General features: G+C 37.9%; 2 protein-coding genes across 2 annotated transcripts; both read right to left on the bottom strand.

Moving 5' to 3' along the window:
- Positions 1–29: 29 nt before the first annotated feature.
- Positions 30–5,556, bottom strand: eif3jb (eukaryotic translation initiation factor 3, subunit Jb). Its single transcript, XM_030125590.1, has 8 exons — positions 5,477–5,556; positions 5,237–5,325; positions 3,268–3,325; positions 3,052–3,152; positions 2,853–2,949; positions 1,661–1,831; positions 1,497–1,570; positions 30–1,234 (listed from the first exon to the last, which is right to left on the bottom strand). Exons 1-8 carry the CDS (start codon positions 5,487–5,489, stop codon positions 1,106–1,108), a joined length of 732 nt encoding a protein of 243 aa, XP_029981450.1. The 5' UTR covers positions 5,490–5,556; the 3' UTR covers positions 30–1,105.
- Positions 5,557–11,410: 5,854 nt separating this feature from the next.
- On the bottom strand, positions 11,411–26,933 carry strc1 (stereocilin 1). Its single transcript, XM_030131207.1, has 20 exons — positions 26,902–26,933; positions 26,669–26,798; positions 25,688–25,870; positions 24,619–24,657; positions 24,332–24,502; positions 23,536–23,676; positions 21,564–21,625; positions 21,219–21,354; positions 21,010–21,098; positions 20,554–20,689; positions 20,234–20,430; positions 16,906–16,996; positions 15,799–15,970; positions 14,855–15,030; positions 14,586–14,741; positions 13,439–13,581; positions 13,173–13,321; positions 12,462–12,559; positions 12,182–12,332; positions 11,411–11,584 (listed from the first exon to the last, which is right to left on the bottom strand). Exons 1-20 carry the CDS (start codon positions 26,931–26,933, stop codon positions 11,490–11,492), a joined length of 2,547 nt encoding a protein of 848 aa, XP_029987067.1. The 3' UTR covers positions 11,411–11,489.
- Between the last annotated feature and the right edge of the window lie 522 nt (positions 26,934–27,455).

Raw genomic sequence — 27,455 nt, 5'->3', positions numbered from 1 at the left:
GACACTATAAACAAAAGAATCACAAATTGTCCTTTTGACCAGTGATTTATTAAATTAGATGCTTATAAAACACTGCAGATGCTGTATCTTCCACATTGTATGTACCCAATTGTCCATGTAACATTGAACTTTGTCAATTGCTAGAAAAGGAAAAATATGCCCCTTTCACCTAATTGTGGCCCATATGAAGACATGGTAGCTTAAGGCCCAGAAGCCTCCACTCCTCACACTTGGTACAAGCCTGCAGAAGCAATGATTAGGAGACCAGTTGTAGCAAGTTAACCTACTTGCCCAATACATACTTTTTCTGCATTAGTAGAAATCAAATTAGTAAATTACATTTGTCATGCACAAAAAATACCTATTAGCTCTCTTTGCTCCAAATTTTCAAGGATATTCCAGAGATGTATCAAGAGAATGGCTGTGAGGTTTTGAAGTCACATTTATTATACTCATCTATCCCTTTTATCTTAGCGAATGTCATGTGCTCTCTGTAAAATTACCGCTATTCCTTAATGTACATGTTGCGTCCGTTTCCAATAACCTACAGTGCAACCTGTCCAGAGATAAAGATGACTAATGTACTGAATAATTGTTCCGCATTTGGCAACCAAGTTATAGATACTATATACTTTCCTGTAAAGATCCATCCACAGGTAAGTGAGACCTATAATATATACACATGACATTCTGGTTTAAGAATTTGCATAGAACCTTGTGTTTCTATGTCACTACTCTTAGAACTGTAATACTGTATCTGTCATTTTGTCAGGAGCAACATTTAAAGAAATGAACCCCGCAAAAAAGTCAGACAACAGCAATTATAATGTATTCCTCACTGAAGCTGGGTCACCCAACAGATACTACAAGATTATATGTGAGCCGAGGCTGAATCAGAACAGAGAAAAGGCAATTCCATATGTATCAACGTAAAGAGTTTGTGAGACTGGATGCTCCCTGGTATTATAGTCCCTCTGGTCATTTAAGCAAAATGAAGGGGCAACACATAGTTCAGATTTTCCAGGATGGCACTGGACAGCATGAGAAGGTACAGCTGCATTTCTGAGGGCTGGGAGGGGAAAGGGCAGTGGTGATGGAGCCAGTGTCACATGAAGTCCTCATAGTCTTGGGCGTAGCCACCATCAAACTCTGCATAGTCAAGGTCGTCTCTCATCTGTGCTTTCAAACCTCCTCCGGGTAACACACCTTTCTTCTTTTTCTTTCCTTTGTTTTGCTGTGAAATAGTCAGGATGAACATTATGTACAACTGCAGAAAACTGCTTTGTGCACATTTTCACTACATAATTACTCTATATTACACTGAAAAAAATACCATTGCAAAGGTGAAATCTTGTGACATGAGTGTACCAAGCATAATACAGTTGGATTCCGTTTATGAAAACTTAACAGATGACTACAGGCTTGGTGAACAGCACCCCCTACTGAGTATAAACTTCAGATTATAACTGGAAAACATAAGAAAGGGTTCAACTTACTTTTTCTTGTTTCTGTTTTTCACTAAGTAGGACTGACAGGGAATTACTGATTTTCTTCAAGTCATCTACTTCCACTGTGAGGAAGGAAAGAATCTCTTATTAATCTGATTTTTTGCAGTTTCAGCTATTGACTCGTTCAAATGTCTGAGATGTGTTGAGCTTACATGAAATACAGAGTTCCCGAAACAATGAATCCAAGAAACTTGAATAATGCACAGATTTTTCAAACTGGGATATCTTTTCCTTCAGCAATTTTTCAAACTCTGTAAAATCTTCTTTGGAAGATGGACACATGGTGTCAATCCCAGTGACACTGTTTGAAGTGCTGCTAATACCTGGAAAACAGATAAAGAAAAATGACTTATAATGAAAAACACAGACTCAAATGCAAAGCACAGATATTCAGACACACTCTTACAAAGTTTTAGCAGAGTTTAAAGGAGCGATATTTTGCTTTTTTAAAAGGAATTATGCATTTCAAAACATTTCCCTGTGGTCTGCATAAACTAAATGCTATGCTTGGGTTTTAATACTTCATTAATTCAACTCCACAGGTCCATCTTCAACCCTATTTCTGAGTAATGACACCAGAAAGGTCGTTTTGAGCACTGGCTCTTTAAATGCAAATGAGCCACTTCAGGGCCCACCCTCTCCAGGTTGTTGGCTATGCTGCTCTGTCCCGTTCAGCCACTTGTGTTTGTTAATACAACCAACAACTGAAAATTTTAGGTAATCAGCTCGAAGTTTGGACATATTTTCAGTATGGACTATAACCGCTGCTGCTGACAAACAAATATGGCGTAGTCAGAAATATTTGTAGGAAGTCTTGACCTTATATGTGCAGATGTTGTGACATAACTAGTAACAGACGTAACAAATTAAGAAGGAATTAAAACGGGTTGTAGAAATCCACTCGATTTTTGCCAAAATGGATATAAAGATAAGTTTGCAGCATTTGGAGGGTTCGAATTCATTTTTTTTTTTTTCCCTATTAGGGTCCAAATACACAAATAAATGTACCACAGACTAATAAAAGTGGGTTTAGCAAAATATGACCCCTTTAAGGCCCATATCCTAAAGCAGTGGCATAGATGTTAAGGCATTACAAATGCTGATATACTGCATGTACTTCTGCTAGCATTTATGGATAACACTTAAAGAAACACAGCAGTTAATTTTCAGTCCAAATAAAAATGTTGAAGCGACAGACTTCCATACTGAACAACAAAACAATGAACTCAAGAATCATATTTTTTAAACACTAATTACAAAACCTATTTACAGGCTGAAACCATCTACATAATAAGTTATATTTTTATTATTGACCAAACACATTTAAAAGTAATCTTGTCTCACCAAACGCATCCTTTGCAAGCTCCAAGTCTGCATCTTCCTGTAACTTCTTCACTCTTAACTTCTCTGCAAGTTGTTCTTCAGGGTTGAGATTCACTTCCTGTGAGAAAAAAATTCACATAAGACTTTTCTATACCTTACCTGGATTAAGACATGTTGTGGACTGCATATACTTTATAGAGTCATTACGGGTAAAACTTACTTTTTCTTGCATGTCTTTTAGCTCCTGTTGCTTTTTCTTTAACCTATTTTCTTTCTCTTTGATCTTCTCACTCAACTTTTTCTTTTCAGAAACCTTTGTCTCTGAAAATTAAAATAATGAAACAATATACAAGTGAGTATACAGAAAACAAGGAACACTTTGTGAATAACTCATATATTAGCCAATGTATTTTTTAAACATTAGAATTTTACTCACCTAGTTTTGTAACCGCTACTTTTTTCTCCTCTTCTTCTTCATCATCATCCCAATTGTCCTGCGAAGAGAAAAGCTGGTTGAGTCTTCATTTGAATTTTTCAGACACAGCTAAAAGTAAGGGTAGTAATTAAAAGTAAACTGTAACTTTTAACAAAACAAATGTCAAGAAAACATTTGAATTTTCAGGAAATGGATAAGTCATTCCCCTGATGTAAGCTACAAAAATAAATAAAAACCAGACCTACAGAGAAAATAAATAAATACATACATAAATAAATCACAATTAATGTCTCAGTTGGCCTGGAATCTTAGTTGGACATTTAAGTCCATGGCTGTCCAAACACATAAGTCACACATTTCTAATTGCACTAACTACATTTCATGATTATGTTTTGGTTAAAGATGACTGACATTATGATGTTGGTATAGTGACATATACAATAAGAAACTTTTAATATCTGTTAATCCACTACAAAGAAATTAGTATATTAAAAACAAACAAACAAACAAACAAAAAAAAACTTGCTCTAGACATGTTCCCTCTCCATCAGACTGTATTCATATTAAAATGTATTGTCAAATTATCATGCCCTACTTAAAACCTCATTAGCACCTGAAGTGATACAGAGTTCATGAATAGCACTCCAGATCTAACAAGCAATCAGTGGGAATTGCAGTTCAACAGGATATGCAATTCCTACTTAGCCTACACTTTGCCTTCATTATGTAACTGAAAAGATATTTCCCCCCCCCAACAACAGTCAAATACAATTAGACAGTCAACTTCAAAGCTGGGGCTATAGACTCCAATATTACACTGAAATGTGACAAGCTGCATTCAAAATATGGCAATAGTTTCATTTTACAATACTTCAACTTTATCAAAACATTGCAACAGACAGTAAATGTTTTGTTGACCCCTTTGAAAGTTCTAAATATGTTACTACTGACTGAATAAGGACATTGTTTTGTATTTTGTAAACATGAAATGAGTAGCTTCTTTGGCTAGTGCACCATATGTCACAGAAAACTAAACAATTGAATAGGCCACTACCAGCACTTTCCCTGTGTGAATTATCTGAGGTTTCTGGACAAAACCCATGACAACATTCAGGTAACCACCTAATAACGACATATAATACAGCATTAACTGAAGAGCAGCGTCCCCACTGACTGCCTGTTGAAAAGTGGGAATGTTCTAGGCCTAGTTCTTGGTTGAGTTGAGTCATCAACCCAGATGATGATTTCATCTGAATGTAGCTAAAGTTTGTTAGCAAGCTAACACCGCCTCATGTTAAACGTAACTCAAGCTGAGTGAATTCAGAGTAGGACACAATTACGAATCATCTAACGTCAAGCAATTTTTTTTTTTTTTTTTTACAATAATGAGACAACCGGACCATTAATCGCACATTAGCCAAAGAATCCAAACTAGTTCCACGGTTCGGCCTAAGTTTTGAGTTACCCAACATTAAATCTCCTTTATATACGCGAGATGGCATGGGAGCTAGCACGTTTGCTAGCTTAAGTGGCCTGGCAAGATGCTAACCGGCTACGTTAACCAAATTTAGCCGGTTAGCCAAAAAATTATATGGCTGACTGTCAGCGGTCAAATTAAGTCTCAAATATCAAAAAGACAAAGCCAGTTAATCCCATAATTTGCCGGCACGATAACACAAGGTCAGATGGGAACAAAGTTGTAGCTTGATGTTAGCTCGGTGAAAGTTAAGCTACTACTGACTGCTGCCGTACGGAGCCACATGAGTTAGCCGCCGGCTAATACAAAGCTAACACGGGCTCCGAGGGTTGGACAGACAAGCGACCAGAAACCGCGGCGAAGCATGGTATTACAGCCGGAGGTCCAGTCTAACCTTATCGTGTAAGCGAACCCACAAACAGCTGGTTAATCGGTAACAGAAAACGACAGCCGGATTCTCTGCCACATCCACTGTTTGTCACATTAATTTACCTTAACCTCTTCCTCTTCGTCTTCGCCTTCCCATTTGTCCAGCGCTGCCGCCTTTTTAATCGGCTCCTCCGGCTCGAAGTTGTCAGCGTCTGTAAAAACGACAACATGAAATTTGTTAAGCCAATCCACATCTAACGACTGAGTTTGACAATAACGGGCTGCTAGGCTCATAAAACAAACACTGTGACAAGCGAACGGTGAAGCTATGGAACAGCTATCCTTCCCAACTTAGTTTCTCACCCCAGTCCGCCATGTTGGCTGTGTTGGTTGTGTTTGACAGGCTCACAGTGGAGTCAGTGCAGCAGCCCGTTGGCCACGTCCAGAAGCTCCTCCCACTGTCTCTACGTCACGGTGAGCTTATCTACTGTCCTCATTTCCCCGGACTACTGCAAGCAACATGAAATTCATCTGCCACTCATCTTTCACTAAAGCACGACCCTTGTTATCACGTGTTTTGAGTAATGTGGTGTTTGTAACCTCAAAAAAAAGAGTAACAGCAGTAATCATGTGGTATTTCAATACACATCCTCACATTGTATGTAATAGAAACAATGAGACTTTGAATGAAATCACAAACATACATTAGGTCAAAGTTAAGAGATGATACTCACCTTTACTCTCATTGCCTCTTCAGATCTTATACTGGACTTCAGCTTTAGGCAAACCAGTAGTGATGGGACTTTTGGTTCTTTGAAGGGAGCCATTCACTGAAAAGAGTCATTCAAAAGACTGGCTCTTTTATGTTTTTGGCATTATTTTGAAACACCAATGTTTTACTGACTAAATAGGCTACATGTGATGATTGACATTACATTTTAAAGGTGTTTAATTGGCACGTCAGTAAATATTATCTTACTGTAAAAAATAATAGTTAGTTCAAATGTGTGCGCTAAATCCATGACATGAGAGGTGACATTAGGCAAATGCTGGAATTTGACAAAAAAACATCACGGTACATTATGTGGACTAGTCTGTAGCCTAAAAATGAAGAAGAAAATAAAACATTTTCTTATGAAATAACATTTTATTCTCCTCAAAACAAGAACGATAAATGTGTGTCAACATATGGAAAAAAATGCACAAAACACAACAGTGATTAATCACTGCAGTTACTGAAATACCTGAACTGTAGTGCCATTCTCAGAACAAGAACAATAAATGTGAGTAAACAAGCGGGAAAAAATTGCACAAAACACAACAGTGATTAATCACTGCAATTACAGTACTTAAATACCTAAAAAACTGTAGTGCAAATAAAATACTTCAAGTAACATTGCAAAATACCTGATATCTTTAATGTAAATATCAAAATGATACCGCATCAGGAGTTCTGTCACTTCTACTCTGTATATAGAGCCAATGCCTCCCCAGTGATGCTAAATTGACAGGCAATCGGACACTCCCTCCTTAAAAAAATTCTTTTTAAAAATGAATGGCTCTTTACAAAGACTCAGTTCCCATCGTTCGTTTCAAAGAGCCATTCAAAAGATTCGATTCATTCGTGAACGTCATATCATTACAAACCAGGTGATTTTTAATAATTGTTTGAACATAATAAATGCAGTTCATCTAAGAAAAGCACTTAATTAGATTAGATTAGATTCAACTTTATTGTCATTACTCAGTATAAATACAGGGTAACGAAATGCAGTTAGCATCCAATCAGAAGTGCAAAATAGCAGAAGTGCAGTATAATACAGTTAAATATCATATGTACAGGTAAGTAATATGTACAGATAAGTGCAGTTATGTACAACTAGTGCAAATAAGGTGGTTAAATTAAATATTGAATGTACAGTTGAATATACAGTTGAATAAATTGGATGTTCATTACAGAATATACACATATACATACATACATATATACACCTATGCATGCACATAAAGCTTAAGTGTGGATGTAAGCATATACATATATACACACACATGCAATATTGGTTGTGTGATATAGATTTAACAGTAAGGAATACTGATGAATGTGTACAGCTATGGAACCAGATGTGTAGTTATCTGTGCGTCAGTGCACCAAGAGTCAACACAGGTAGGAGGAGGGTGTGTGGTCATCTGCTGGCAGAGGTCAGTAGGGTGACGGCTGTGGGGAAGAAGCTGTTCCTGTATCTACTTGTTCTGGTCAGCAGACTCCTGAATCGCTTCCTGGAGGGGAGGAGCTGAAAGAGTCTGTTGGCTGGGTGAAAAGAGTACTTGAATTACTTGAAGTACTTAAATGTACTTAAAGCCCCAAGGTTTCAGGTAAACCCACAATACTGTGCAAAATTCCTAAACCTCCGAGTCCCAGACCCATTTTTGTTCATTTCACATACAGCAAAATTTCATCCCAACCCCAGTAATATAATGAATATAATAAAAGCACAATAACTTATAAATAATGACAACTCTACATTTTTCTATGTTTTAGTACAAAAAAGTAACATTAAATTATGAAAATGTTTGCATTTACAAACTATCCTTTCATAAAAAATGTGAATAAGTTGAACAGCCATGAACAACCTGAAATTTCTTCAGAAAAATAACTTATCATTTATACATCTGCCTTATAGATCACTATGGATCTGCAAAGGTACAAAACATTTAGTAACAGGTATAATGTTGTTAAAAGTTTGGAATTTGGAGTTGTCATGATTTATAGGTTACTATGATAGTATTTTACTGGTCTGACCCAATTATGATTGAATTGGCTCCTGAAATAAAATGAGTCTGAAACCCTTGACCATGTCTTCAGTAGAATTTTTGCACTTTGCAAATTCATCCCATATGTTTGACACCCCTGTTCTAGACCAACATTAGGTTTGTTGGTTTATTTAAGTTCTAATGATCACACATATGCTTTTCTCAGTCTGTATTAACACACAGTCTGGGTATATAAGTATATATAGTATATAGTATATATATATATATATATATATATATATATATATATATATATATATATATATATATATATATATATATATAGTATATATAAGTATGTACAGCAGTAAAAACAAAAGGGAAAAAACAGCTTCTATAAACCAAAGTGTTTAGTGTGACCTCCCTTTGCACTTAACATGTCTTTAACCCTTTTGTTCAGACAATATGAGATTTATTGCATTAATTTTCTGATGTTTTATACCAGGTTTCATTCAACACATGTCAGATGTTTCTTATTGTTTTGTGCTGCCTCTTGTCATGGGGTCACACTAAACCATTAAAACTCATTTAGGTCAGTTTTTGTGTGTCTTTTAAGGCTGTGCACATATTTACTGTGTTTTCTTGTTGTATGTGAAGGAAAGAGAAATAACTACAAATGCTCAGTTCAACCTTGTAAGAACAAAAAAAGTTAAAGGTGGCCTAAAACTTTTACACAGTGCAATATATATGATAATCCTCTTCAGGATGGTGCAGCATGAATGGCAGCAGCTCTCTCATGTGATTTCCTTTCTCTTGCATTTTTTAGTATTTATCTGTACTTTTGTAGTTCTTTCTTTATTTTCGACAAATCCCCTAGGAGTTTTGCAAGTTTTACACTACTTTTTCTACTGTTTTCCGGACTTTTTGAGGTCGCCATGGGAGACCCATTCAGCCACTCTATTGTATACACCCGTGATCAGCTGTTTACTCTCAGTCCCTCCAGGACAGTACAGTGTTTTCCTAACAACAAGCCCTGGGTGACCCCTGATCTGAAGGTCCTGCTGAAGGAAAAGAAGAGGGCCCTCATCTCTGGGGACAAGGCAGAGCTGCGGAGAGTCCAGAGGGAGCTGAAATACAGCATCAGGAGGTGTAAGGACAGCTACAGGAGGAGACTGGAGCAGCGCCTGGAGAACAACAACACCCAGGACATTTGGAGAGGCCTGAAACACATTTCAGGCCACAGGAAAGATAAGGGTGGATATTGTCTGAATGGACATCAGGACTGGGTAAACCAGCTGAATTTGCATTTCAACAGGTTTGACTCTGTCCTGACTCCAACCCCCACCCTTCTAGGCCCCTCTTCACACCTCTCCAGTGTGGCAAACCTCCCCCCCGGTGTTACCATCGACACTTCAGATCCACTCACACCTCTCTGTCTCGGCTCCAGCCCCCCACGCTTTTATGTCCCTCCTTTCACCCCTCCAGAACGACAGACTCCCCCCTGCTGATACCACCATCACCTCTGTCCCTCACTCATCTCCCTATGCCCCCCCTCTGTCACAGAGGACCCCCTCCAGTCACCTCCCATCCCCCTCTCCATCACAGTGGACCAGGTGAGGAGGGAGCTCTAGAGGACAAAGGCCTGGACGGTATCTGCTCCAGGCTGCTCAGGGAATGTGCAGACCAGCTCAGTGAGGTGGTTCTGTACCTGTTTAACCTGAGCCTCTGTCTGGAGTGAGATCCAGTCCTGTGGAAGACCTCCTGTGTGGGTCCGGTTCACAAAAAAAGCCCACCCCAGTGAACCAAACCACTATAGACCCCTTGACCTCCCACCTGACCACCCATGAAGACCATGGAGAGGAACGTTCTCCGCCACCCCTGCTCCCAGGTGAGCTCTGAACTGGACACTCTGCAGTTCACCTACTGTCCAGGCACTGGGATGGATGACGCCATCATCTACCTACTGCACCGAGCCCTTTCTCACCTGGAGTCCCCCTGGGAGCACTGTCAGAGTCATGTTCTTTGACTTCTCCAGTGCTTTCGACACCATCTAGGTGTTGCTGCTGTGGGGGAAGATGGAGGAGGCAGACGTGGACCAACATCTGGCCGCGTGGACCACCAACTACCTCACTGACAGACCACAGCATGTGAGACTACACAACTATGTGTCAGCTGTGGTAGTCTGGAGCACAGAGGCCAACACCACACACTGTCACCTGCAGAAGTTCTCTGATGACATCACTATTGTTGGCTGTGTGTTTGAAAGGAACAAACAGGATTACTGGTGGGGGGGGTAGTCATCACAGACTTTGTGGACTGGTGTGAGTTTAACCACCTGCTCCTGAACACCGGCAAAACCAAGGAGATTGAGATTGACTTCCGCAGGTCACCCTCATAACACACACATTATGAGCATCCAGGGCTTGGACATTGAGATGGACTCTATTAAGTACCTGGGTGTTCACCTCAGTAATAACAGACAACACAGATGCCCTGTTCAAGAACGGCCAGAGTCACCTCCACCTGCTGAGGAGACTGAGGTCCTTGGGAGTGGGCGAGACTCTCCTCTGGACATTCTTTGACACTGTGGAGGCCTCTGCAGTATTCTTTGCCATTGTGTGCTGGGGAGTACAGACAGAGACAGCAGGAGACTTACTAAACTGATTAAGAGAGCCGGCTCTGTCTAATGCTGCCCGCTGGCCTCCGTAGAGGAGGTGGCATGGCGGACAGAAGGATGTTGGCAAAGTCGACATCCATCATGGATAACCCCTCCCACCCCCTGCAGAGGCCATGAGCAGCTCCTTCAGCACCAGACTCTGCCATCCCCTGTGCAAGAAGGAGCAATTCCACAGGTCATTCCTCTCTAACGGCTGTGTTAGACTATATAACAGTTCCCAGTGACACCCCTCCCCCCCATATCAAACCATATACATGTACAACCATGATGATGTAAATATATAAATAGTATTTAATTTTTAATTCAAATTCTTTATTTATATAAATATGTATATACATATTTATATAAATACCAAATTTCTCATTTTTCTCTTTATATTTTCATTTTCACTGTCTTTTTCTCTGCATTCGTTTGTTTTATGTTGCTGCTGTTAACTGTGAAATTTCCCCACAGTGGGATAAAGAAAGTGTTATCTTGAATGCAAAATACAATAAAAGTATATTACAGACAGGTTCCTTTTATTCACTTAGGTTGACATTTATCACACCAGAATGTGTGCACAACAATACATCCCATAAAAACTCACTGCAACACTATACTGAAGTTGACCAGTCACTATTATATAATCCTTAAAACTTGTTATCTAATGAAGATAACCCAGCAATAATGTTGGGGTTCATACACATTACTCAGTTTTAAATAAATAATAAATATATAAATACTGTTGTGTTGCAAAAATGTTTTGCTTTTACTTTTTAAAATTAAACAATCTTTGGTTCATTCAGTACTTGATATGTAGAAGTGACAGTTAAACAAAATAAATTACATTCATTTTATATATAGCATATAGATATCCTTAAGTGCTGTTTTATGTTAAAGAGGTACAATATTGCACAAATAAAAGAGATCATTGTGGTTGTGCCGGTGATCCAGCGGGGGTCAGTGGGGTCATGTGCCAGGGCAGCAGAGGATGATGAGCGGCATCAGCAGTCCCAGTATCAGACACATAGGACTAGGGCTCAGCGCCAGCCCCAGAGACCTCCCTACAGCAACACCAGCACAAATGTGAATTCACACAAAACATTACGGCTGCCAATGACTCATTTTAAAACTTATTTCACCTAAAAAACAGTCAGGTTGGAGTTAATAAACAGAGAAATAAACCACATGTTTACTTTTTAAATTAGATTATCCATTAAAAAAGCCAATTAAAACACATATATCTCCAAACACAAGTTGAAATATTATGTGCATTGATACTAATGTTAAAAATCGATGTAAATGAACAGCTCTATGAAAATCATTAATGGGAAAACTGACACTAGTGTATAAATGTTTGGTGATTGTTTTAAAATATTATGCTGTTTTTTGGTCCATTTAGTAGTTAGGAGGTACACATCTGGTAAGGTAGATAAACTGTGTATATTAATTACAAATATATGTAAAAAAAAAATAATGAATGATATACATACTGTATGGTATTATTGTGGAATTGATATACGGCTGTGGTTTGAGCTATGAGAGACAAACCAACAAAAATGATTTACATTAATGTGGTGTGAAAAAGGGGTCACAGAGCCTTATTAACAATTAATGGTGGGTGACAGATGTCTGCAGGTGTTTCTATTTCATTGCTATACCTCTGAAGTCCACCAGCTTGTCCGCCCATGGTGTCAGCACCATGTCCAGAGCTGTCTTCTGGACATAATTCAGAGCGAGGATCTGCTCCTTTGTTACTGCAAAAGCCTGGTCGTGGGAAAACATGCTAATCTGCTTAGCACTGAACACCACCTGGAAATTACACAAACAAACCAAAAAATAGGAGGAGACTGATGGTAAGATATGACAATGTTACGCTGCACATAATCATGAATAGATATACGTAAAGCATTTTTGGACTTGTCATAAAACCAGACTTACAGCAAATTTTTCTGGTACTATCTTTGAGATAGCTAAAGGTGAGATTCCTTCGATTTGTTCTTTTACCAAAGCTGACATGGCGATATCTGGAAGACCGGCTGAAAGTAGAGTAAAATCCGTTACAAAAGGATAAGATCCCTGGGTCAAAAACATTAGAATCCAGATCAGGAATAATCAAGTATATTTGTCCAAATGCAGGAATTTTTGGAGCAAGAAAAAAAAAAGAATTAGACCTTAAACCGCCTATTATCAGTGTCCAAAAATATCCAAAATATATGGACATTAATTAATTTAATGTAGTTTTTAAAAAATCTGCAGTGAAACAACTTGAAGAGGACCACATATGTACTTTGGGATCTGTTTGTGAAAACATTGTGTAACTGCTGTAAACTGTTTTTCACAGAATTCTAAAAATCTGATTTTGTAGAAAAATTTGTGATATTCAGTTTATTAAAAATAGTGCACTACATGAAAGGTTTCACAGACAGTGTATTTATACAAGTGAAAATAAGAAAAATACTAACTTCACTGCTTTAAACCACCTTTGCGGTCATTAGTATATATTGGATGAGAGGCGTTTGAATGTACAATGGTTTTCTGGACAAAGATAGGCCCTTGAATGCATCGTTCCAGCCATGTGTCTCAAACTACAATAATTACTGAAACCTGTGATTTTAGAAACATAACATCAGTAATTTATAAGAAATGTACCTGCCAGAATCCCAATCTCAATGAACACATCGGTTCCCCATGAACTTATGGGTCCAAAAGCCAGGCTATGGCTCAGCAGCCCAACAAGGGCCAGCATCTGGTCCTCTGTGCACTTCAGGTCCAGCCGACCAAGCCAGAGCATGGCCTTACTGCAGCCACCAGGGGGAGACACAGAAGCAAAAGAACAAGCAGAGGTAGGAGGTGATATTATTTGGGTGTGCTGGGGGAGTGAAGAAATGCCATTCAAAGTGTTTTCATCCTCTTACCTAAACTCCACAGCATTGAAGGAGCTCATTTCTGTGACTTTAGCTCCACACACTATGTATCCCAGCGCTTCAAATGTGCTGGCGTCGATCTGGCTTGGAATCTGCTTGGTGGAGTTCAACATGGCAGCGAACAGTGCCTCCAGCTAAGATGAAAACAAAAATCATGATCCGTTCATGCTCTTCGTAAAGACGATTTCATCTGAGCAGTGTCGCGTTTGTTTTAAATAAAACAGTGAGTGTACCTGCTTTGTTAGGTACCATGAAGTAATGGTACTAATGTAAGTAATGATGTTCAAAGGGATAATGTGGATGTGGACAGGTGTCTGGATCAGCACTTATGTTGATGTAATATTCTAAAAGTGATGTTCTAATGTTCTAAAATACATGTTCCTTTTACCTTCATTTGTTTTCCTTGTATGTTTTATATTTACTTCTTGTATTTATTTATTTTTTTGCTGAGTACAGGCAAGGAACCAAATATGGTCACTTCACTACAAAAATCTAAATCTTACCAAGTGTATTTTTCTCATTTCTGGTCAAAATATCTCCTCACACTTAAAATAAGACATAATTGCCTAAAGAGTAACTTGTAAGTGAGATGTAAGAACTTCTTTTTGGACAATAGATCTTGAAAATCTTATTTCAAGAAATCTTACCAAGGTGATTTTCACTTGTTCCGTTGGCAGATTTTTTTTTTGCTTGAATTAAGCAAAAAAATCTTGAATCAAGCAAAACAAATCTGCTAATAGAACAAGTGAAAATCACCTTGGTAAGATTTCTTGAAATAAGATTTTCAGGATCTATTGTCTAAAAATAAGTTCTTCTATCTCACCGAAAAGTTACTCTTTAGGCGATTATGTCTGATTTTAAGTGTGATGAGATATTTTGAATAGAAATGAGAAAAATACACTTGGTAAGATTTAGATTTTTGCAGTGTTCACTGACCTTGATTTTCTACATAGCAATACATTTTTGTAAAAAAATTTCACAAAAGTAATAAAGTCTTGTTATGTCTTCCAATAACACACTAAAGTGGACATTTTGAATTCCAGAGTATTTCTATGAGTGCCCTATGAAGGGTTAATGTTCTCTGTGTAGAAAGAAGGAAAATGTAAAGTGTGTTTTCTGTTGAGGCCAGTGCAGTGACCTGTCTGACGTTCAATGAGGGGATGGCGCCCAGAGCAGCGATGGCCCTCCGTTGGGTCAATCGCAGGCTGCTCAGCTCGGCGGACGTCATTTCCACAGCGAGTGCCCCCAGCTGAGAGATCAATAACTGGGAGAAGGAGGACACTGGACCGTACATCTTCAAAAACACACGTCATTCAAGAGGGACCCGGTGAAGACAGAGACAGATAACATTAACATACTTCTGTTTTCATGGTAATTAAGGTGAAGTAAGTGATGAGGGAGTCTCACCTGTTTGACTTTGTTTAGCACCTGGCTGCGCTGGTAGGACGCCATGAACTGGTCCTGACCCATCAGTTCCAGACAGTTGGAGAAAGCACTGGCGGACATACTTGTCAGACTGTTTGGAGTCCATGCAGACGGAGCCGTTGTGTGCAGAATTCCACAGGTAGGAATCATGGGAGTCGCTGCAAAGGACAGTTTTGATCAGTTTTACACAGTTTTGAGGGCCAATGCTGAAAGGTTTAAACCAATGCACATAAAGCTTTTACACATACAGTACATTTAGTGTTTTTTGTAAGGGTTGGTGTGTTTCACTAATCTGTGATAAAACAAGAGCAAAACCTTGCTACTGCAACTAAAAGAAAATCCACAACATGCGAAAATGTCTACTAACTCAACAATAAATCAAAAGAACACTATGTACTCCACAGTTATACATGTTGGTGGTCAATTTAATTATTTGAAATCAAATACTTTAAAGAAATGTCCTTCAGTTTGATTGTCCTTATTGTGACATTTTTTATCACTTTTTTTTTTTTAGTCTTTGTAAAGTAAAAGTCTTTTGCTTGCAGTCTAAACACAGTGTGGTTGTCAGGGTGTAGGGTATGTGCTGGTTTCAGAGCAGTTCCCATTGTCATTTGTTCCAAAAAACCTTCATTTGATTGTATATTAAAGAGCCAAATAAACCCCATATACAGGGTGTCCCATAAGTCTCCATACATAGGAGACATAGTACATATGGTTCTAACATGTATTTCTTCATATTTCTTCTTTATAGTTCTTCAGCAGTGGAGGACACGCATTGAAATGTGTTCCCAACAAAATGGCAGTCATATAGAGCATATTATATAAATAAAAATGGTTTATGTCAAGAAACGTTTATTTTTCCTATGTATGGAGACTTATGGGACACCCTGTACTTTCAAACATTTAGCAACCACATGAGCACTTACGTGACAGATGATGTATTTTGAGGAAACCCAAGAAAAACTGGAGAAGAAACTGCTTCTTCTCAAAAAGCTTCTGTCTCTCATTTGCGTCTAAGCAGTGACTCCCCACATCCCCCTTTTCCCACTGGTGCTGACTCATGAACAGTTTCTCTATTCGCCCCACGGTCATCAGCACCTGTGTGGACAGGTGACATCACATTGTATATTCAGACATGTGGAGTCAAACATACAGACACACGCCAGTGGTTTACGGGAAAACAGGAACTTCACCACCTGATCTTGACACCTACTGGACATGTGACACCTGGGAGATTCATTTACAGGCTTTGTTGGCTTAACCTGTCACTGTATCAGGTAACAATCCCAACAACTCACTATAGATAAATACTGAATCTGTTACAGTAACATGTTTTCATTTTTCTCAATCTCATTCATTCATTCATTTGTTTCGAGCAGAAGAAAAAAATAAACTTTTATGTGTGCAAGGAACTAATAGCAGAGCAAATGCTTTAATAAAAAAAGGTGATCAAGCCAATATAGCAATTGCCATGTACACTAGAAAAAAACAAAATAACAAAATAAATTCAATAAGTATTGCTCAAAAAATAGTGGTAAGAAGAAAACTTATTAAATCCCACCCCCACCTCTCCTTTATACAACATAATAATTAATAACGTAACATTAACATAATAATTTTTTTAATTTTATGTTCTTATCCTGGTTTTTATCCCGGATTGTTTTTATCTTTTGTGGTTTTTATTGTGTTTTATTGCATCTTGTTTTTATTTATTTGATCTTATTTATTTTATTCTTTTACTTATCCATGTTGCTATACCGATGAATGGTGGAACACTGAGCACTTTTTGTCCTGTCTTTTAGTCCTGTCTGTAAGCGTGATCAGGTGCCTGTCTTGCATGTTCAATGTATGTGTTGTTGTAATGCCAAGGCAATCACCTAGACTGCAAAACAAATCTACCTACGGGTATAAATAAAGTAACCTTGACCTTGATAACACATTACTTTTGCTTCTTGAATGGTAAAGTTACATCTGTTTAGAGTCTTAATAATGTAAAAAACTGAGGTGTGATAAACAAGCAGCAGTAAACTTACCTTGGGAATCTCCTGTATCTTGTCAAGGGAAAGGAAGAAGGTGAACCTGTCCACCTGACTGAGTGTCGCCTTGTTCCATGTCTTCACCGGCCTGTGAGGGATGAGAAGGTATCATCAGCTTTTCACAACAAATTCTGCAAAAACTGCAAAAAAAGCTTTTGCCATATGATACCTCTAATAAATCATTTTAACGAAAGGTTTACTTAAATGTAAACAAATATGCTTCTCAATCCATATTGAACTCAATCTTTAATTTGCTTAGTTATATTTTCTTTAGATCACTGAAACACATTGGGCTTAATGCAATAACATTTCCATCTTCTCATCGGAAGTTTCTTTAAGCTTTTTTTTTTTTTTTTTTTAATCAGTGATGCTTATGAACAAGCCAAATCAGATTCAACAAATCCATGTAAATTCAGAAAACTGTCCAAATGACCTGCATTTTTTCCCAGGATTATCTCTGGACCTGCTGCAGTGGTCCTGCCTCTCTCCTGCCTTCATCATCATCACTCACCTATCCTCAGCTGCCTCCATGTGTCTCCCCCTACTCCCCCCTTCTCCCCCTCTTCCCCAGTCTCTATCTCTATCGCTCTTTCTTTCTCTCTTTCTTTACTCTCTCTCTTTAACCCCAACTGATCAAGGCAGACATCCATCCTCCAGGAGTCTGGGTCTGCTCCAGGTTTCTGCTGTTAAAGGGAAGTTTTTCCTCGCCACTGTCACCAGTCACAAGTGTTTGCTCCTGGAGGATTCTGTTGGGTTTCTGTAAACTGGCTTAGAGTCTGGTTTTGACCAACTCTATATATAAAGTGTCATGAGATAACTTTTTTGTTGCGATCTGGCGCTATATAAAAAAAAATTGATTGATTGAGTGATTTAATTGGTTTCCCCTGTAAGTCGCTTTGGAAAAAAGTGTCTGCCAAATGCATAAACATAAACATAAACATTTACTTGATCAGTGTCACCTGTCAGATTATCAACAAATTATGAAGTTACAAAGAATGAAGTTATCATGACTCAAACTAAAATCTGATGAAATTAATCCTGTAAATTGGGAAAACTGAAAATACAAAACAAATGGTAAATGGTATTGTACTAATATTTAACTCTGTTTTTTTAATTGGTCTTTAGAATATCCACAAAACAAATTAAATATCTACAAAGTAAGTAAGTAAGTAAATTTTATTTATAGAGCACTTTTCACAGACAGGGTCACAAAGTGCTTTATCAAATCAAATCAAGTTTACAGAAACCCAACAGAATCCTCCAGGAGCAAGCACTTGTGACTGGTAAAAGTGAAAGTCATTATTATGCTCTATAAACCAAAGAATAGAGACATCATAAAGAGATTTAGACCATTTTCCTTATATATATAAAAAAAAAAAAAAAAAAAAAAAAAAGCTAGGCCTAGTCCACTGTCAATGAGCCTGTTTATACACACACCAAAACTCTGATCATAATCTGATTTCTGAATTTATCAGATCATGTAAACATAAGCAATAATGTCATATGCTTTATCAGACAACAGCAGTTATCGGATTATGAAATATCAGATTAACCTCCTGAGACCTAGTAAGTACAGGTTTGGGCTTTTTTACATTAAATAATTGCCGTGTTTGGAAACAACAGTTTTTTTAGATACATTTTTTAATGGAATGTCTTTTACAGTGGACAGTGTGAGTAAAGCTGTGAAACTCTTGTCCACTACAGAGGACGAAACTGCATTGCTGCGTTCAGAATGCTAACACACCTAAATTTTGCCCTGATACCTTTGTGCATGCATACCCATTAACCTGGTTTATTTTGTTCTTTTAAATTTGCGTGTGTGTAAAAAAAAAAAAAAAAAAAGAAAAAAGTTAATAAATAAATTAATAATCATAAAAAACTGAAGAGATGTATCATGCCAAGACCAAGGGCAGATACTTGGTGTATGAAAGCCAACCATCGTTTTCTCCTTATGCAGTATAAGCTATAGGACATGTAGCATATTTTGCAGCCTGTTAGCTGCCGCATTAGGACAGCTAATGCTGAGACCATAGGTGTTACCAAGACAAGACCAGATGTTGAAAAAAATAACAGGAAGTTTGAGTCTTGAAACTCTGAAAGAAATAAGAATGAATTGAAGCATGTAAACCAGGGTGTTTCAATTGTATGTAAACACATCAGATCTGATTATTACAGTTATCTGACTACTGCCGGTTATCAGATTTTTACGGTCATATAAACAGGCTCAGTGTCACACAGACAGAAGAAGCCAAATCCCCTGTGTGTGATCGTGGTTAAACTGATGGTGATGGTGAGTCTTAGGATACAACTGTGTGATTCTATTGAATGTTCCAGGCCTAAAAATGATAAATAATTATAATAACGATAATAATGGATTAGATTTATATATCACTTTTCTATGAACGCATACTCAAAGCGCGTACAGAGGATCCATTATTTATTCGCTCTCACATTCCCCCTCTGGTGGTGGTAAACTACATTTGTAGCCACAGTTGCCCTGGGGCAGACTGACGGAAGCATGGCTGCCAGTACAGCCCCTCCGACCACCACCAAACATTCACACGCATTCATAAAGTAAATATTAAGGTTAAAAGTGGGTAAAAACAGAAGGACTCACTTCATCTGATATTTGTTGTGTTCAGAAAAACCAAGTTGCATGTTTCAACATTATGTTTTAGAGAAGAAAAAGTCAGTATTTTCCCATCTGTCAGGTGTTTTTACCACCACTATTTGTGCCATCTAAGAACACGTTTGTCATAATAAGTGGTTTTTGCATAAGACTCGGTATGTTTAACCCACAAAGACCCAAACAGTCACTGACAACCAAAAGCATTTACCGGTCCAAAATGTTTAATAACTTCTGAACCACTAAACCTACTAATCCATGTAAATAATTGGTGTAAAATTCAGTTATTTATCTTTTCATGGTCATCAGATATTGGACGTTCAGAGGCTCAGTTGTGAATGTGGAAACACTGTCATCTTCTACAACATTAATTCACCAGTAAAACCCATGACAGTGGATGGACACACTTGTTTTATGTTCAATTAATGATATATTTGCATGAAAAAGTAACTTTTTCATCAGTTTTCTATGTTTTTGATACAATAACCCTCAGCTTTAATCTGAGATTTGATGAACATCTTCATGTTCAGAGAATTAAATATAGGATAATTCCTGATGTTCACCGAAAAAACACTAAATACAATGGCAAAAAAATCACTTAAGAAAAAGTTACATATAAAAAGAAAATATTTTGGAACGGCCACAAAAGTAGTATTGGGTCTTTATGGGTTAAAGACTCAAAACATGCAATGGAATTACCCAAAAGTGGCAGGCTCTTGCAAGATACGAGCCACTATGTCCATCTTGTTGCCGCCGTAGCAGAATTCCTGGAGGAAGTTTAAATTCTCAACGAAAAATCGTCGGTCCAGCTGAACGAATACTTCACCGGGCACAAACGGCGCCAAATGACCCAATGAACGAAACTCCTCCTCTGTGAACACACCTGTGTACATACGCTACAGAGAAAACAGAAATAATTACCCTCATATTCATTATCATAACACTCATTCCTCATTTGATTGAACCTCTTAAAACAAAACAAAAAAAGTGAAAGGCTACAGGATGTATTTTCTACTGACCATTCTCTGCACTATTTTGTCGACCAGCAGATCCTGTTTTATTCTCGACAGCAGGAGAAAGTGAAATGGATGCTGAATAATCAGCTTCCGTAGAGTGTTTGTACTTTCCACAGAGAACTTCTTAATGATGCTCACCCTGCACACACAAAGAAGACGGGAAAACATGAGTCCTGAACAGCAAAGAGCATTTTATGTTGTGTATTGTCATGATCAGTCAGACAGCTGAAGTAGTATTTATTAAAAGTGTGAGAGCAGTCTAGTTATTTTCATTCTATTTTTCTTGGTCCTCTATTCTAATAATTGTGAAATCTAGGCATAATCAGACAGAGACAAATTTGTACATTTATCTGTTTATTTTTTCTTTACAACTGAACTTTTTTTTAAAATTTACACCAAAACAAGAAAATTAATTGTTAATATAATTATTTCAATAGACAAATTCCAATTTTTACTCACGGCATGGACAGGGCAAGCTCTGCTCCAAGGTCTTCCAGAATATTGGGAAAGAACTCATACTGATACACCTCTTCAACCACACATTTTTTCTGTCCAGAAAGACACACAATAAAGGGTTTTGGTAAATCTTTAAAATATTGCAGATTATTCTTTTCTTACTGTGGGTATTTGTCATTAGGAGCATCAGCGTAATCGAACGGGTTATTTACCAGTGAGGTGTGGAGAAGAGTGGGCTGCTGTCTGAGGAAGGCCAGGATTTTTCTCACAGATGCAGGTGATAAATTAGCTTTGAGACGTTCCTTTATGGCCGTACAGCTCACACCCTGACCCACTGTACCCAGACTCCTGGTGACATTAACAGATCAGAGTCAACAAATTCACACTAACATAAAAAAAAAAAAAAAAAAAAAGTATATATATATATATATATATATATATATATATATATATATATATATATATATATATATATATATATACTGATCATACATATGAGATGAGCACACAGAACATTCACTCAGCTGGCTAAAAATGATGCACATGAATGAACTTACTCGAAATCATCTTTGATTAGGTTTGGTTTAAGAGCTTGGAGCTGTTTAAAAATTGCTTTAGCCTGGGAAGGAAAAAAAACAAAAACATTTGTGGTTGAACTGTGTTTGTCACAGCCGTTACATACAGATCTTTTACATGATCACAGACAACTGTAACGTGATATGCAGACAGTTTTTGTCTGTGTCGTCTGTCATCTCTGGCGCCTCCATTCAAAGTATGAGTGAAGATGACGTCTTTGCTTTTGCTTCTCAAGTTAATTATTCAACACCTAATCGAGATCATGTCATACGCAGCTTCACTTGGCAAACACAGGAAGCATTTTTAATTAGAGGAAGCATGACAAGATCATAAGCCAAGGTAGAAGTCGGAGTCTCAGAGCAGGACGTTTACACATATTCAGAGTGTTATAACATTGTAAAAGTGTGTTTAATTTAAGGTGCAAAATGTGACGTATGTGAAGAAATGTACATGTGATAACAAGTAAATGAATCCTAACATTCAAAAATGAGCTTCACTGACTGTTGCGTACATCCATAATATCCTTTTCGTGGTCAGTGAACATCCTCATGCTCACTCTTGGGTTTCTCAGTGTCTCTTTTCCACTCCTCCACAGTGGCAGGGAGTGCCTAACCCTCACTGTTAATGGGGACACACCTGTTGTTACCTCACCTCTGCGTGGCAATGCGATGGCATGTTGATTATGTGTACATCCATACTGGTTGCGTGTTAACTTCTGCATCACTAATGTTGTCAGGTCTGCTTTCCACATTAAGTCAACCACTGATATGCTATCAACATGACATCATTTCACCGTTAGAGCTACCATGCTTGATAGTCATTGGGCAGAAATTACGTAACTCCCTTTCAGCATATTGTAGGATCACGTAACTGTAGGAAATCGAACCTGTGACTGCGTGATTTTGGCCAATCAGGAAATATTTGCACAGTATTGAAACACAACACACACAAAATAATCTGAACTAATCAGCTTCTACAGGTAAAGTCAGTGTTTAGTGTGGATTAATTTGGATTCAGGAAATCTTCAGCTCTTTTTGGTCAACTGTCTGGATATTTTCTTAAATAATCTTGTGTTATATCACCTTCAGAATATACCAGAGGCTTTACCTGCTATTAAGTTCTGATCTTTGTTTTTATGTCTATGTGCAATTCAATACATGGCACATATTTCATGTATATTTACAACCATACACACATAAATATATATATATATATATATATATATATATATATACAGTCTTTGGATTTTGATTGAGCTGACATAGCTGCAAAGGGAAGGTGTGTATTGTCAAATTCTGCATTTTTTACCCCAGATTTCCGCTCTTGCAGCTTTAATATAGACAGGTAAAGAGTTCAAGCAGTGACAAGATTTTCATTAAATCTCAGAGCAACAGGCAAAAGGAGAGAAAAAGAAACTAAACAACAGAATTTCGTTGTGCAGTTGTGTTTCAGTAGGGTAAAATATTGCTGAAAATTACATCGAAATAGCTGTCAAGCTAACTGACTTATATCTGTGTATTTTTTCTGAGAGCCAACGACCTTAAATGGGAAAAATATCAGTCGTCTGTATTTAATAAATGATGTGATGCCCTGTGTTGTTTGACACACGTGTGGCTGCTCTGTTAACATGTGCAAAATGAAACTCAACAGGTGACCCAACTTCCACAAGCGCAAGAGAGAACCAGTACATTGGAAATGTTTGTTTGCTAATGAAGTCTACTAACATCAACAAGAGGTTTCCAGAACAACCTCAAGTTTGCTTAAGCATCCGAGTGTGCACAAACGTTACATATTGCACCTTTAATTTCACTGTTTCCCCCATTAATAATGTATATTTCAGTTAACAGCCCCAGTTTATTTTCTTTCCCACTTGTGTTTATTGAAGACATAACACCCAAAATAAAGCTGAAGAGCAGGGGTTGGTTATTGTTTGAGGCATGAGCCTTGTGGTACCTGCTGTGTGTTGAAGCCTTTTGTGGACGTTGTGCTGATGTTGTATGCCAGCTGAGGAGCCCTGGGCTGGACACTGAGCAGCGGCGTGCAGTAGAGCAGAGGTTCCACATAATCCAACCAATTGACTACTTCTAAATAGCCCTAGATAGAGCACAGGTAAAAAGAAAAAAAAAAGAACATGTATTCAGTTGATAAATGTAACTACAGAAAGTGAAACCTTAAACTGACCTGTGTGTAATGTCAGAGGTTATAGGACCACACAGAACTGTGTTATACAGGGTATAATGTAATTGTTATTGTCTTGATTTTCTTTCTTGCCCCTCTAGTTAAGACAGACTAAATATGTGTTTTAATGTGTGCATTATGGCAATATAGTAAAATATTGGTAAACAGGTAGATTTTTTTTTTCTTTTGTCAATCATTTGTATGTTGTTTGGCTACTGTCTTGTTAATTATGGTTATCTGGATAACAGAATCTTATATCTTGGGGTGATAGATAGATAGATAGATAGATAGATAGATAGATAGAGATATAGGTATAGGTATAGGGATAGATAGATAGATAGATAGATAGATAGATAGATAGATAGATAGATAGATAGATAGATAGATAGATAGATAGATAGATAGATAGATAGATAGATAGATAGATAGATAGATAGATAGATAGATAGATAGATAGATAGATAGACAGACAGACAGACAGACAGACAGACAGACAGACAGACAGACAGACAGACAGACAGACAGACAGACAGACAGACAGACAGACAGACAGACAGACAGAGTGTTTTACCCATAGTTTGGTGGAGAGTGCAGTGCACTGTACATGGCTGAGGGCTGGTGTGCGTTGGGCCATGGCAGGTAGAGATGCCAGCAGCCTATCAGCGGTCTGAGACAAAAAGAACTCTGCCTTCACTCCCACAACAAGAGAACCGAGCTCCTCCAGCTTTCCAGGAGCGCTCAGCTGGACAGAGGAAAGAGAGGAATGGTGTGGTGAAAGGTCAGGGTACAAAAGAAAAACATTTCTAGAAAGCACCTCAACACAACATTCCCGTTATGATATGCTTGCAAATAACTCACTGTCATAACTGCGGACAGCTTCTCTACTATAATGGCAGCCTGAAAAACAAAGACATAAGAACATTAGGCATGTGGAAAACAGAAAATTATGTATATTTTGTTTAAAGAAAAGCTTATGTATTTGCTTTTTCCAACTCTTGTATTTAGTGAACTCCAAGGTGCTTTTTTTATAATTTTCAAGATTTCATTTTGTAAACCTACTGAAATGTTATTTGAGCTGAAACAACACAACAATAGTGTACTTTTATTCATTGTGGAGTAATTCTTCATTCTGCAGTCTGGAAGAGCATGTATTAAAAGCTTCACCACTTAATTTCTAAGCATTGTCATTGTGCCTCAGAGTATTAAAATTTGAATTGAAATAATTGTTTCGATTAATCTAACTGGATTAATTGTATAGTATTGGACCAACTGCTGTGTTTTTAGGTAACTGTACTTCTTCAGGTGTTATTAATAGTCTTCTTTTATTGTTTAATGAATTGCCTTTTGTTGTTTTTATCATCACTGTTTGCAGAAGTGTTTCTTGGTCATTTTGTGAGGTTCTTGGTTGGCCTTTTGAAGTTGTCTTGTAACATATGAAAACGAGACAACAGCTGTGAGGCTGAGGTAAAAGTAAGAGGCTCCAGTTCTAATGTTGTCTGAGATGACGTTAAGCTCAGGTCTTTGCCTCGTGAGCCTGACAGCTGTTCATCAAGTCTACAAGCCCCACCAGCTGCTGGGTTAACTGGTGTGTACGACAAATAGAGGCCTGCGCAATGAAAGTGACACCGCTCCATGACACGTGATGGGTTATTTCAACCCCAGAGGAAAGAAATGTTCATTCATTTTCTGAACTGCTAAATCCTAATGAGAGTCACGAGGGAGCCAGAGCTTCCATGTCCAGGGTGTTTGTGTTCATCAGTGTCAGTTCATCACAGGGCCGACATATAGAGACAAACTGAAGAACTGTTTACTAAGGCTGATGTAGACTGACCAGATGACCCTATTAAGGGACTCTCTTGTTGGGAGGTGGAACCCAAAAGAAGTATTTAAGTTCGAAGTATTTATGATCCACTTGTACATGTTCTACCTGTGCAGGGCTGAATTTGACTGTTTGGAGGACAGGGAGGACAGCAGCCAGCTGAGTTGGAGTAAGATCCTGCAGGAAGTTCACACCCAGTACAGGCAGAAGGTGGGCAACCTTTGCCAGCTGCTGAGGGGTGAGCGAGGAGGGGTCCTTTAACTCATTGTTGTCCAATAACAAACTGGAAAGCTGCACACAAAGAACAAAAATAGGTATCAACAAGTGGCTCCAGGCACAACAAACTCCACCCCTCGCATGTATTGTAGCTTATTTTGGCATCAGTCCAACTGATGTCATCAAGTCTATACGTGTGCTGATGTCAGCATAGAAATAGACAGCACAGACAAATTTTGGCCATTATAAGTAAATGGGAAGAATTTTTTTTGTGTTTAAATTAATAAAACATTTGACCTACTTTTCCCAAAATGTAATCACATCTATTCTGGGTCACTGGCAATCTATAAACCCAATCTGATATGAATTCAACCAATAATTTTGCTGCTACAGACATGTGAAATTTTGCCCATTATAAGTAAATGGGAAGAAAAAAAAAAGATTTCAAAAATTCATAAAAAATTGAAACTTTGACCTACTTTTCCCAAAATATAATCACATCTATTCTGGGTCACTGGCAATCTATAAACCCAATTTGGTATGAGTTCAACCAATAGTTTTGCTGCTACAGACGTTTGAAATTTTGCCCATTATAAGTAAATGGGGAAAAAAAGATTTTAAAAATTCATAAAAAATGTGAACTTTGACCTACTGTTTCCAAAATGTAATCAGATCTATTCTGGGTCACTGGCAATCTATAAACCCAATTTGGTATGAAATAAACCAATAGTTTTGCTAAGACAGTGTTAACAATCAAACAAACAAACAAACAAACCAAACCAAAAACAATACCCCTCACCTCCCCTTAGGGGGGCAGGGCAATAGAGTATAAATGAGCATGAAAGCTTTAGTTGTGAATTTTGCAGCTCCTACCAGGTGGCTGGGCAGACTGAGACCCTCACGTGTGCAGTTTATGAGTATATCCTGGATGACAATGAAGGCCTCAGTGTTTTTGTACATCAGAAGGTCCTCAGGGTCTGCCAGGCATGAGATGTTACCCAGCCTGAAATTATAAACACTGGGTCAGCAACACAGAAGGAGGTGTCTCTAGAAAATGCTCAATATTTCCTCTGTTGCTAGTTCGTTACAACTAAAGTAATCTAAACCAGCATGGCGTTGCAGTATTTCCATCATTCATGTTAACTTGTATTGTGAGGAAGCATCTCTAAACTCTTAAGTAATAATGAATATTAGACCTACATGTAAGAATAATGGATAAACCGTCTAATCAAGGAGTTACCTACTGTAGATTAAATCCTTTTTTCAGATCTTCAGTCTGTGACTATTTAATTTCCCCTTATAATAGAAGCTCAATACCAAAATCTCTGTTTGTATACAGGGTGGGGAAGCAAAATTTACAATGAACATTTAGTTGTTTTTTCTCAGCAGGCACTACGTCAATTGTTTTGAAACCAAACATATATTGATGTCATAATCATACCTAACACTATTATCCATACCTTTTCAGAAACTTTTGCCCATATGAGTAATCAGGAAAGCAAACGTCAAAGAGTGTGTGATTTGCTGAATGCACTCGTCACACCAAAGGAGATTTCAAAAATAGTTGGAGTGTCCATAAAGACTGTTTATAATGGAAAGAAGAGAATGACTATGAGCAAAACTATTACGAGAAAGTCTGGAAGATACTATTAAAGAAGAA

The sequence above is a fragment of the Sphaeramia orbicularis genome, chromosome 3 (genome assembly GCF_902148855.1).
Source record: "Sphaeramia orbicularis chromosome 3, fSphaOr1.1, whole genome shotgun sequence".
NCBI classification, from domain to species: Eukaryota; Metazoa; Chordata; class Actinopteri; order Kurtiformes; family Apogonidae; genus Sphaeramia; species Sphaeramia orbicularis.
This window is presented reverse-complemented; position numbering and strand designations above follow the sequence as displayed.